This window comes from Babylonia areolata, chromosome 23 (genome assembly GCF_041734735.1).
Source record: "Babylonia areolata isolate BAREFJ2019XMU chromosome 23, ASM4173473v1, whole genome shotgun sequence".
Classification (NCBI taxonomy): Eukaryota; Metazoa; Mollusca; class Gastropoda; order Neogastropoda; family Buccinidae; genus Babylonia; species Babylonia areolata.
This window is the reverse complement of record NC_134898.1, coordinates 47,108,417-47,121,340: the sequence shown is the minus strand read 5'-3', so window position 1 is coordinate 47,121,340 and position 12,924 is coordinate 47,108,417. Positions and strand designations below refer to the sequence as shown.

The following is a 12,924-nucleotide window of genomic DNA, read 5'->3' as shown; positions in this document are numbered from 1 at the left end:
TTGAACCCGCAACCATCTTCATGCGTAGCTTGATAGGGATTGGGAGGGGGGTGCATGTTGTGCGCGCGCGCGGCGCCTGTGTGTCACATTGTGTGTACTTGTGCATGCCAGTGCGTGCCAACTCTTTACTGATTTGGTTCCCGTGTACCTGTTTTTTGCTCCCACCGTGACCCGCGGCAAATCGGCTAGCGAAATACTGCACCGATCGTTTAATTTACTACCAGAAGAACGCATCGAAGTTCCATGTGGCCTTCGGTAAGTGAGTGAGTGACATGACACAAGTTGACCAAGGCGGGCCTTCTGGCGAAGGTCAATAATGAGTTGACTCGGGCGAGTCGTGTGCGGCCCATGCAGTAACTGATAAATATTTAAAGGGGTATAACTCCAGTTGACTGGCCGCCTCGTCTGTCCTTGCTGACCACAAAGTTAACACCTCAGCATGCTTTGCCCTGGCCCTCACCTTTTCCAAACTGGCAGCCTCAGTGCAGTGAAGGGATTAAATGGAACGGCGAGAGACGTCACATTGCTGAGTCACAACACTGATGATGAGTACAAAGATACACACGTAAGGTGTCTGTCACAAATTGAGGACTGGACTGACGAGCGCGACTGAATTGACAGAAACATCAGTGACAGTTGAAGGCACAACTTTCACCTGCTGACAAAAACGTCGCGCGCACATACACACACACGCGCGCGCGCGCGCACAGTGACTGACAAGCGCGTTCATCGCCGCTGACACTGACGCCGGACACACGCACCAATGCGTGCACTGCACACACATCAAGTTTCATCGCACCGCCGTATGCTCGCATGTAACTATTCCGCTCTTTTCACGTACTCCGGCATTGGCCGCGGCCATACAGGTACAAATTTAGCGAAGAAATGATCACATGATTACTACTCATGCTGGACTCAGTACTACGTGATTACTGTAGCTGACGTCGTACTAGTGCTACTACCGTGAACTACAAATACCGTGTCAAATATGATACAAGTGCCGCTGTTGGTGTTTGGAAGAGAGGAATTTGTAGTGGAGGAAGGTGAGAGGTCGAGAGAGAAACATCGTTGGTCAGTGTAAGAGTACAGAGAGCCGGGTATAGTAACAGAATCACGGTGACGGCGCCTGGTGGGAAAAGGGTGGAGATTTTTACGATCTCCCAGGTCAACATATGTGCAGACCTGCTCACTAGTGCCAGAACCCCCTTCTTGTGTATATGCAAGCAGAAGATCAAATACGCACGTTAAAGATCCTGTAATCCATGTCAGCGTTCGGTGGGTTATGGAAACAAGAACATACCCAGCATGCACACCCCCGAAAACGGAGTATGGCTGCCTACATGGCGGGGTAAAAACGGTCATACACGTAAAAGCCCACTCGTGTGCATACGAGTGAACGCAGAAGAAGAAGTAACAGTCGGCTCCAAAATCGGAATTGACAGGTCAGTGTGGATAACAAATATCCCGTCCACGACTGAACTGGGAGGGCCTGCTGCGCCAGTTCCTCAGTGAGGCGTTCCATGCCACTCCCGCGCAGCCATACTTTTATGGCATACGACTGTCCATTGCGTGGTTGTTATTCCGATAGTGCGCATTGACTCAGTGAAGCTTCAAGTTCCGACGGACTGCCACTGACCACTGCACACTGAAGATCGCCTCCAGACTTCACCTCAGTTTCAAAGACCCGGGCTGTGGTGACAAGGAAAATAACAAGAATGTTGCCCTGATGGCGTTAATAATAGCACAATGCAAATTCCTTTCCCACCCTCTTTAGATATCATTTGCAAAGTGGGCGTCGCTGTTGTGAACGCAAACAACCTCGGGACGGAGTACGAAAAAATTGCAACTATCCAACAAACCAGGAAGTTCATCGAGGTTGCCTTCACACTACGCATGCGTGCTCTCGCGACAAGGAAAAATGGCGTTGTGGGGGCTGTCTTGTGCATGCAAGTTATTTATTGGTGACAATGCAGCCTTCTGCGTTGTCTGACAATGGCCCAAGTTGATCTGGAAATAATTGGATCAAAGTCAGACTTAGTAGCTTGCTACAAAGATCGGATTGAACTGCTGTTCAACGTTGCGGTTAATTTCCAGACCTCGCCCTACGCTTCGAGTTATGTTGACAAGGATGGAAACAAGGCTTTCTCTCTTCAGCTTTCGTCTTCCTCTTCACAGGAAAATGTTCAGAAAGCGACAGTAAGTTGGCTAGTGAAATTGATTGACCTCATGAATTTATTGATACAGTGCAGTGGTAATGTTCAACTTTAGAATACTAAACTCAGGAGGGCTGTTTAGACGAAAAACAAAGGGTGTCTGAGGCTCACCTCGATGCGCTAAGTTGAATGGAACCCTCAGCTAAGTTGTACGACCACTACTTTCCCATGAAACTGCGACAATTTTATACACAGTAAGCTCAGCCGATCACAGCCAGATCAACCACCTGCAAGCCATTTTGACCCACGTGATCAGCAGTGAAAGTGGCGTGCCGGTGGAGAAGGAGTACTCAGCTTACTGTGTATTTGTCGCAGTTTCATGGGAAAGGAGTGGTCCTAGAGCTTAGCTGAGGGTTCCATTCAACTCAGCGCATCGAGGTGAGCCTAAAACACCCTTTGTTTTTCGTCTAAACAGCCCCCCTGAGTTTAGTATTCTAAAGTTGAACATTACCACAATACCAGTGCAGTTCCTAACATGATTAATTTTGCAAGCAAAATTAGTGAACAAAGCTCCCGAGCTTGAGTCGGTTAACTTCCATGAATGCAGTCACTGCGATGTGTCACTGTCAGACATAAAATGTGACACTCCTGTTTTTCTTGGGCGTGTTTCACTGATATCGGTCGGGTGTATCTAGGTCAAAACATTGCATTTAAGTTATATCATGGACAAGTTTGTTGTGTATACCTCAGTTCTGTGAAAGACACGACCCGCATCTTTGTGTCACAGTGTGATTCAGAATCAGATTCAGCAGATCGCATATGCATAACATCGTGACCCGCACTCATATCGAACGCCTTCAGTTATTGTGAAATGATCTCAGCATATGACTGATAATATTTATAGCCAACAAGTTCAGACAAGGTCATGCCAGGTTGGCTAACGCGCATTTCCTACCATCCACTCCTGTGTGTGCCTGCAGAGTGAACGTCCATGCCTAGTTGTGAACACTAATTCCGTCTTCAGGAGGAAAATAGTGGATACTGCAGTCCAGTCTCGATATATAGCTGCTGTTGCATTTATAGTTTTAAAATCTTTGAATTGATTTATGATGTTCGTTAAACCTTGGGGCTCAGAAGGTGGTCTGCAAACAGGAACATAATCCTGTAGTACCCACTGTTTACAAAAACTGAAACAGGTAGTTGATAAGCCTTGACTACCACTTCCTCTTTCTTGCCTCACGTTCTGACTGTCACAGTGTCAGTGTCACTGCAGCCAAGAATGCATGACCAGATTGGAAAATAGGTCGTGTTTGGGAGAATAGTCCACCTGTAAGGTGTTATTTATCCAGATAAAAATTTATATATATTGACTGAAGTCATGTGAAGGTATGGTTTTAAGTTCTGTTGTTGATATTAAGTGTATGGATTCATTTTGTATCCAAGATTTTGTTTTCTGGAGGTACAAATTTCTTTTCATTTTGTAAAGAGGCTGTTGTGTACAACACTTCTTTTGTGATTTTGTGTGCACTTATGCCATCGCATCACTTTGGTGATAGCATCAAGTAGTGTAATAGTTGACTTTTTGAGCAAGTGTATTGCCATTGTGGGTTTGTAACTCAGTCACACTAGTGACTCAGTCAGTGACAGATGAAAGAGTGTGTGTACATCTAAAAACTCTCTTTGTGTCATATTTGTGTGTGTGCATGTTTGTGTGTTCAGTAAAAAATCTAATAATATGTATTGGTGTGTTCTTCCTTTTCTGCTTTCCACATCTCTCTCGCTAATTGTCTGTCTTTTGTTCTATCAATATCACTCTCACTCTCTATATATTATTGTACTTCATAATCTCAATGGTCTTGTACTGCAGCAACTTAACATTGTTACTTAAAAGTAACTTTTTTGCCTGTAATATTTTTACTTTTTGTTTTTTGTTGTTTTTTTATTGTTATTGAATAGTCATTGTGTATTGCTTGATTTCAGGTTTTTCTGAAGGCAGTTCTGGAAGAAAGTACAGATTTCATCATTGAACGTGACAGCTACTCATCCAAGGACTTTGACATGGTGTTGAAAGCCTCACAGACTATTCAGCGCCAGAGCCTCTCAGTGCTAGACTTTGACATCAGTGCACGGGAGGTGTGCATGAAAGGCCAGCGGGACCACGTGGAGGCTGCCAAGCTGCAGATCAGCCAGCTGATCATGGGGCCCCAGAACTTTGGCTCGTCTTGTCAGACTAACAAACAGTTCCAGTCTGGAAGTCCTGAAAAGGACTATTCACAGGGTTTAGTGATGCAGTCCTCATCTGTAAGCAACAGGGAGAATGTGACACAGCCAGGGAAAAGCACTGGTCTGTTTGGTTCACCCTCAAGGGATGTAGATAATAATGTGATCGTCGACCCTTGCCAGTCCGACCCAGTGAGCTTGGGGTGCTTTAGTCTGGCAATGGACGCTGAGATAGACTTCCCGTCTATATCGGGGTCATCTGTATCAGGGTCAGAGCTTATCGACAGAGGAGGAGGTTGTGTGAAGTCTCCAGTACTAAGCAGGAGCTTTGCTGAAGTTGTCTCCCTGAAAGACAACAGTGCACAGGCAGACACACGGAAAAGCCACTCGAGCAATGACGGTGCCGAGTCCATGTCTGACAACTCCTCATCCGCCCTGTCGGATGAAGACAGTGGGGGCAACGTGGTGGACAAGTCAGACCCGCGTTATGAGAGTCGCCTGGAGTTTGCCGTCAAGCTTGGTTACACGGAACGTGACCTGGACAGGGTGATCATCCGACACGGCATGGAGTGCAACGACGACAAGCTGTTGCACGAACTCATAGAGAGCTCGGCGGGGTCTAGTCATCAGGACAGTAGTGAGGTTGCTGAGGCCGTTTCCCCAGCCACAGCAGTGCCGGACTTTGCCAATTCCGATGTGTTTCTGGGGGTGATGAAGAAGGTCAGCAAGGCTGAGGAGAGTGGCAGCAATTTACGTCACATAGTCATTGATGGCAGCAATGTAGCCATGAGGTAAGACAAAATGTTTTGTTGTTGTTGTTAGTTTTTGTTATATAAACATGCTTTTAGAAAATGTGATTTTTGTTGTGTTTTTTTATATTCAGCGGAAATGTGTTTACTTATATTTGAATAGCATAAGACTAAGAGTTATTAACATGGAAAGGAAAAGTACACTAACCCTTTTTACAATTGTTTCCATTTTTTCCATAACAGCGTAAGGTTAAGTTTAGTACTAAGGTCTTTATTTAAATTTTAATTTTTATACTTTAAGGCTGTATCCACATTTATTCCCCTCCACTCTTCTGTACGAATGACTCAGTGAATGTCCACACCTTGTGAATGCTTCTCATTCCGTCTTGAGGGGGGAAATTGTGGATATTGCCTAGTCTTTCATAATGATGACACTCATGTGTTGATGATTTTTCTCTTTCTGTCAATCTCTGTCTGTAAATTGTATTCTCAATACAGTATGTATATCTTACAGTATTCCTAGTACTTATGTTTTGAATGATGATTGACAATTGAAATAGTAAGGGAACAGCCACAGGCTTGGTATACTGTATGTTCTAAACCATTGAGTCAGTGACTGACTGGTGTGACCCACATTGGACAAAATGTATGATGAGAGTGCAACAGTTGTGTATGTAGAAAGTACAACAGTTTCAGTTATATGATAACTTACATGATTTATAAGCAAATAAAATGGAGAAAGAGGGATTCCATTCGTTGTATTACTTGTAATGTTTAATGTGATCAAACTCATGACACCCAAGTAAAAGTTAACAGAAAATGAAACTGTAGAGTATTGATAGAGAGTAGCTGTTGGATTTTGAAATTATATGACTCCATTGCAAATCTGCTGTCAGAGGGAATTGATAATTTGAATTAAGACTAAGACAATAATTTGTCTCATTCTTTAATGATTTATATAATGAATTATTGAAATAACTGAATCACTGGTTGGAGTAGTTTGTTTTATAAGGTAAGGTGCAAATACAAGTGATCTGCTCTTTGCTGAAGTGAAATTACGTCACTGCATATAACTTGTGCATTGTGGTGTTTCAGTCATGGGAAGAATGTGTTTTCCTGCCGTGGGATCAAGATTGCGGTGGACTGGTTCAGACAGCGAGGACATGAGGAAATCACCGTGTTTGTCCCACAGTGGAGGAAAGAAACATCTCGCCCAGACACACCCATCACAGGTAATCAATCTGGGTCTGACAGGGAGTGTTTGGTATTAAGTCTCTCCATAAACGTGTGAGTGCATGTGTGTATTTCTGTGTGGTTTTGTGATCATATATGTAGGAGTGGGTTTGTCAGCTGGCACATTTGTGCGGATGTGAGACAGTGTCTATTTTGTAATGCATATATCATATGTCATATTTTGTAAATGTGTGATTTGTGGGTGATACCTGTGTTAAATGCCAAGTGCATTACTAGTTTTCTCTTTGTTATAAGAAGTAAAATCTTAATTTTTTTCTGACATTGTTCTGTTCTTCAGACCAAGAGATCCTGACGGAGCTGGAGAAAGAAGGTGTGGTGGTGTTCACCCCGGCCCGAAGGATCAAGGGGAGACGAGTGGTGTGCTACGACGACCGCTTTGTCCTGAAACTGGCAGCAGAGACCAACGGCATCGTGGTGTCCAACGACAATTACCGAGACCTTCTGAACGAGAACAAGGAATACCGCACAGTGGTGGACGAGAGGCTGCTCATGTACACGTTCGTTAATGACAGGTAATGCGCACCTGCTCTTTTCTTTTTCTTTTTTTTTTCTTTTAATAGAACAGGTTGACCCAGTTTTGACAGACCATGTATGAGTGCGTCACTGTATTGTTTCTGGTAGGGCAATCATCATTGCTTCAGACGTCAGCAGTGGATGATTTTGTCTTCAAAGGCTGTTGATTATAGTTATTGGACAAGGGGAGGAAGTATTGGTTGAGGAAGTATTGGTTGAGGAAAAATATTTCAGGAGCAGTAGGCCTGGGTGTTGATAACTCACTGCGCATTGGAAATGAGATGCTGTCAAAACTTGATTGTAAATTTTCCTTGAGGTTATTTTGTTTGAAATTATTAAAAAGAAAATGTTGATCTTTCTGATGCATGGTTTCTTTCTGTATAAAGAATCTTATAAAGGAAATGTTATGGTTCTGCTGTTATAGGTTATTTAATTTACAATTTTGTTCATTGTCCAGCCCTTGCGGGGTTGTTTTTTTTTCTCCTCTTCATCTTTTTTTTTTTCTGTTCTCTGTTGTGCATTTGATTAATTTTTTTAATTGGTTTTGCATTTATCTTTAGTCCAGTAAATATTGTGGACTAGGATGTCAGCACATCACCCCAGCATGTGACAGTTCTCAGGCTGGTGCTCCAAGCCAAGAACTAAAATTCAAGAAGTAAAGGATTTTTTGATAACTGATTAACAGTCATTCAAATGGTGTGATGATGATTACATTCTGTGCCCTTCATATCCTTCAGGTTCATGCCTCCAGAAGATCCTCTGGGAAGGCGGGGCCCGACGCTGAGCAACTTCTTATGCAAGGAGCCCACCAGCCCCCCCTCCCTGCCCCCAGAGTGCCCCTACGGCCGCAAGTGCACCTACGGCAACAAGTGCAAGTACCACCACCCGGAGCGAGGGTCCCAGCCTCACAGGACGGTGACGGAAGTGCTCAAGGAGCAAGCCACCATCAAGATGCAGGAGCGGGCGGTGAAAGGGCCGGAGCCCCTGGAGAAGAGTCGCCGCAGCAAGCCCAAGCTGACACGCACACGCTCGCTGGCTCCAGGGGAGGCAGTCTCAGGGGAGAAGAGCGGGGCCCTGTCCCCCTTGCCTTCAGCTCTGCAGGAGGCGGACGCCGACGCCATCAACAGGCGCAAGTCCCCAACCAGGACCGCAGGGGGCAAGACGTCAGACTACCTCCGAGAGCACCGCAAGAAGCTGGAGGAGATGTTGGCCATTTCATCGGCAGCAGACACGGCCAGTGCAGTGGACCAGGCCGCCATGGTTCCCAGCCCCATTGGCCCTCCCGTCTCGCGTCCACAGGAAGCGTTGAGCCCTGTCCCGGCACTGGGGTCTAGAGTGTCGTCACCCTCCCACCTCAATGTGCCCTTTTCCAGCAGCCAGGAAGGTCAGCTGGTGAGGGGTCACCTCCTTCTGGCCAAGAAACTGTCGGACGAAGCCTCTGAGTCCAGCTTCTTCTCCAACGAAGGGTCGTCGAACCGGGCGAGCCCTGTGGGGCTGGCAGGTCCAGCCGTGTCGGGGGTCAGTCAGCAGGAGTCGGCAGTCCAACTGACCAGGGACAAGCTGCACGACCGCCGCCCCTCCTTGCAGGATCACCGCCACCAGCAGTTCTACCCAGCCTACCTGAGGGACATGGAGAGTGGTCTGGCTGCCGTTCAGGGGGCCCCTCGTCACTCCCCTCAGCAGGGCTTCCAGCACATGGTGCCAGGGTTTGGGGCCCAGTGCCAGACCTACCCCACCTCGGAGAAGGAGAGCGGCCGCAACACGCTGCGCAGGGTGACCAGCTATTGTGAGCAGCAGCAGCAGCACCAGCAGCCCCCGTTCCCTGTGGCGGAGGGTATGGGCATGGATCCCGGGCACAGGGAGCATGTGCCCCTCAAGCCTCAGCACAGCTGCCCCCCTAGTCAGTTCCCCCTGACCCCGGCCCCCTTCTCAGGCCAGCCCTTTGGGGGCATGGTGCGGCAGAACAGCACCTCGGACCCCCAGCTGCACATGAGCGGCTCCAGTGACACCGCTCCCCCCTTCAGTCCCTGGCCCACCACCTCCATGCCCCCCCCTCCTCACATGTCCTTGCTGGAGTCGCGGGGAGGGCGCCCCATCTATGGGGTGTCAGAACACCGGGGTCACGGCGAGGGTCAGGGTCAGCAGCTGTTCCGGTCCACGTCAGTGCAGCCCTTCAGGACCCAGCAGCCCTACAGCTCTCTGGACCGCCAGGTCAGCGAGGTGATGCAAGGCGCCCGCCCCGACCCACCAATGGCTGTGTCCTCCCCCTTCATGGCGCCCTGGGAGATGGGGGGCATGTTCCACAGCCACCCCACCACCCCCACCCACCACCCGCACACGCCGCTGCCCAACCCTGGCCTGGCTCAGGGTGGTGGTGGTGGTGGCATGTCTCCGTGGTCACCTCAGATGCCGCTGTCGCCAGTGAAGTCGTCGGGCCAGCAGGCGTCACGCGTCTTCCCGGCTGGCCAGCCCATCCCCCCCACGGACCCCCGCTACAGCCTCTACTACAACCTGTGCGGCATCTTCGCCGAGCATCGCGTGCGGGCAGTCATGAACCACTACCCTGACGAGCGAGACCCCCAGGTCTTGTGTGCCAGGATCGTCAGCGAACTGTGAACAGAACTTTACAGCACAGAGGCAGTAGAGTCTCCCATGTTGGCCAGTGCTTTAAACCAAAAAAAAAAGATTAAAAACAGAACGTGACAGGAGCTGTACTGTAAATTACTACTGAGAGAAACTGGCACCCACTGTGAGCTTTGCTCAAGAATGGAGGTATTTTGTACAGCCAGTGGTACTCGTCTCCCTGATCATGGTTAAGCTGTGTTTACGCAGAACTTTTCCGCCACCTTTCGCCGTCCTGCTTTTATGTACAGCTGCCTAGTCTGATGCCTTGATTCTGTCACTGTGGTATGCTTCACATGGTTAGAATTGGGTTGTTGTTGGTTGGTTGGTTTTTTTTTTGTTTTTTGTTTTTTTGAGGGGGGGGGGGGGGGGGGGGTTGTCCCTTTCATTCCCCAAGTAGTTTTTCCATTTCTCCTGAAGTGTCCTACTGTTTCAGTTTGATTTTAAACCATAGATTCAGTCTCTTTCCAGCTTATACCTCACATTTGCTTTCACACAACAGTTGATTTAGGGTAGGACGGGGATGTCATTGGCGTAAACACAGCTTAATGTTGGTCTATGAGAACAGTCCCTGGCTGTTTTTCTTGTGGTTTCCTTTTGGAAAATAAGGTACTGCAGCTGAGCTGCGTCAGATTACATTCTTTGATGTTGTTCTGCATGCATGTGTGTCTACGTTCATTTTTTAAGCTGTTTTCTTTCCTGAAAAGAAACAGGAGATACATATATAAAGATATATATAGAGAGAGAATTATAGATAATGTGCACACAGTTGTAATATATGTTGAATCTGAAACTATGTAATCGGATTACCTGAATATATGTATGTATCATTGTGTGTATTCTTTTACACAACAAGTCATTGTGATGATGGACTTCATGGAGCATTTTCCGGGTTGGTTTCATTCATTCCTGAATTGCAATGTTTGTGAGATAAAGAAAAAAAATTGTTTATGAAAACTCGTCTTGTTTTGAAAGTGGTTCTCTGCAGCAAAAATAATAGGAAAGATTGTAAAGTTGATATAATTTTTCATCATGTCTTCCTACTTTGTTTTGTAGGTTTTGTTGTTGTTGTTGTTTTTTCCTCGCATTTACTTTATATCTTTTCCCTTTTTGCCCTTCTTTCTTTCTGTTTTTTTGTTTTGTTTTTGTTGTTTTTTTTGTTGTTTTTTTGTTTTTTTATATGACTCAATACACATTGAGCGCATGAGCCAGTAAGGAGGTATATGTGAAATTACAGGACTTTGACGCTTGCCAATTTGTCCAGGGTCATAATGTGATCAGGAAGTGCTGGTTTCTACCCAGACAAGATCTAAGTCCTCACAGATGGCTGAGAGGCCAATATTACCTCTTGTTGTTCAACAGATAAAAAGAAGAAAAGAAAGAAAAAGAAATTAAAAGTAATATTAAACTGGAGAAAAAAAAAAGAAATAACATTTAAAGGGGGACTGCTCTGTTCTGTTGTTCAGTATGTATACATATATACACACTGATACAGAGCACTGTATCAGTCTCGCGTATCAAAAATTAATGTTTGGAATAAAATCATATATTTACACACATATATATATATTTTTTTTTTTAACTTTAAATAGAAGACCTCTGAAATGCTGTTCAAGTCAGTACATGTTTCATCAGGAAATCAACACTTGCTGAATAGGAAAATGGTAAATATTTCCATATATTGTTGCACTGCAAACATACCTTGAATTTACTTTTCTTTCACTTTCACCACCTCTTCCATCTTCACTGCTGCTCAACTGATCTCTCTTCCTTCTCTAGTGAGGGGGGGAGAAGAGGGTCACAGCTCAGTTACAAGTCATTTTCCTACATTTTGATAGGATTCCATGATGGTAAACAGAAGCATTGTGGTATATATATATATATATATATATATATATATATATATATATATATATATATATATATATACACACATATATATATAGATATATATATATATATACACACACACATATACCACAATGCTTCTGTTTACCATCATGGAATCCTATCAAAATATATATATATATAATAATATATATATATGTATATATAATGTCTTGATCTACTGTACGTTTGTCCTGCGTGCCGGGTCCATGGACTCATATTAGTCATAAATTATCATTTTATTTGTTTTCTTGTCATTGTTTTTTTTTTCATAATGATAATGATGAGAAACTGTATCATTTGCTTTGAGCAGTGAATATTTATAAAAGTTGCACAAACATTATAAAGAAGAAGAAAAAGATGTTACGGTTATTTTTACTGTTGAAATTTTTATCACAAGGTATATGTCCGTCATTTATGTAGCATGAAAAGAGAATAAGTTAGTTTTAGAATTCAGATAGTTTTATACTTCAGATAATTTTGTACTTCAAATTTCACCAGTGATAATTAAACTGTTGTTCTGACATATTTCACTGCATGTATTACAAGGATGTCTCGCTCTCTCTTTTTTTTCTTTTTTTTTTTTTTCTTTTTTTGATTGCAATCACAATACATTTTGATGACTTTTTTTTTTTTATCTGCTTGAATGTGATGAGTCACCCCATTTATAAATTCCCTGAATTTGTTTTCTGCAATGCATGATTTATAATAGCTGGGTAACCTTAATCCATAGTGTAGTAGAGGTTTCTCTGTTTTTGTGGTTTGTTATACACATCTGAAATGTTTTCCACTTGTCTTGACATTTTTGTGATGTTTTGTCATGCAAGTGGCAGTTTTGTCATGTATGTGGCATTTGTTTGCCTTCGGTTAACTTTATCAACATTAAAAAAAATAAAGTTAATATTAAATTATTATATATGTGTACATGATCATCCCAGCTTTTTTTGTATTCACTTATAATTTACTGCAATGACTTTCAAGGTCTCACCTGATTAAAGCCAGTATTATGAGCTGAAAAACTCGAATTGTTAAAGACTGTCTAAGCTAAGATCACATTAAAAGAGATATTAAATAATGATAATAATAATAATAGTGTTATTAGTATTATTATTATTACCATTATTATTATTATTGAAAGAAAAAAAATGTAATTGAAATATGACTTCTTCTTCTACGTCGTCTTCTTTCTCTTAAATATGTAAAGAGTCACTGGGGTGCCACACAGAACTGTTCACCAGATTCCTTCAGGTCTGCAGTTGTGTGTCAAAGCCTGGATCTCTGCTAGTGATTTTCGTGCATTCTGCAGTGGTGTTAGCCCATCATTTTTTTCCTGTCTGTATGACGTCTAAAGGCACAGTTTAAAAGTTTTGTTTTGGGTTGTTGTTTTTTTCTTCTCAGTGATTAAAAACATTTCACAGAAATGAAAGTCGAATGAGTAATTAATAGAAAAGGAAATTAGTTTGGATTCATCAGGAATACATCAGTGTCATGTCTTTCAGCAAACCTTGTGACTAGTAATAGTTTGA

At 43.9% G+C, this 12,924-nt stretch overlaps 1 protein-coding gene across 2 annotated transcripts in view; it reads left to right on the top strand.

Annotated features, from left to right (window-relative positions):
* Positions 1 to 11,375, top strand: part of LOC143297953 (uncharacterized) — a 20,114-nt gene extending 8,739 nt beyond the window's left edge. The window contains exons 1-5 of one of the 2 annotated variants that reach the window (XM_076610571.1): positions 1,401 to 2,196; positions 4,134 to 5,164; positions 6,218 to 6,354; positions 6,654 to 6,888; positions 7,627 to 11,375. In XM_076610571.1, coding sequence (XP_076466686.1) covers positions 1,993 to 2,196; positions 4,134 to 5,164; positions 6,218 to 6,354; positions 6,654 to 6,888; positions 7,627 to 9,505 — 3,486 coding nt within the window. In that variant the 5' untranslated portion in view covers positions 1,401 to 1,992 and the 3' untranslated portion in view covers positions 9,506 to 11,375. Of the gene's footprint in view, positions 1 to 1,400; positions 2,197 to 4,133; positions 5,165 to 6,217; positions 6,355 to 6,653; positions 6,889 to 7,626 lie in introns of those variants that run through there. The other variant, XM_076610572.1, reaches the window with a different exon arrangement.
* The last annotated feature ends 1,549 nt before the right edge of the window (positions 11,376 to 12,924 follow it).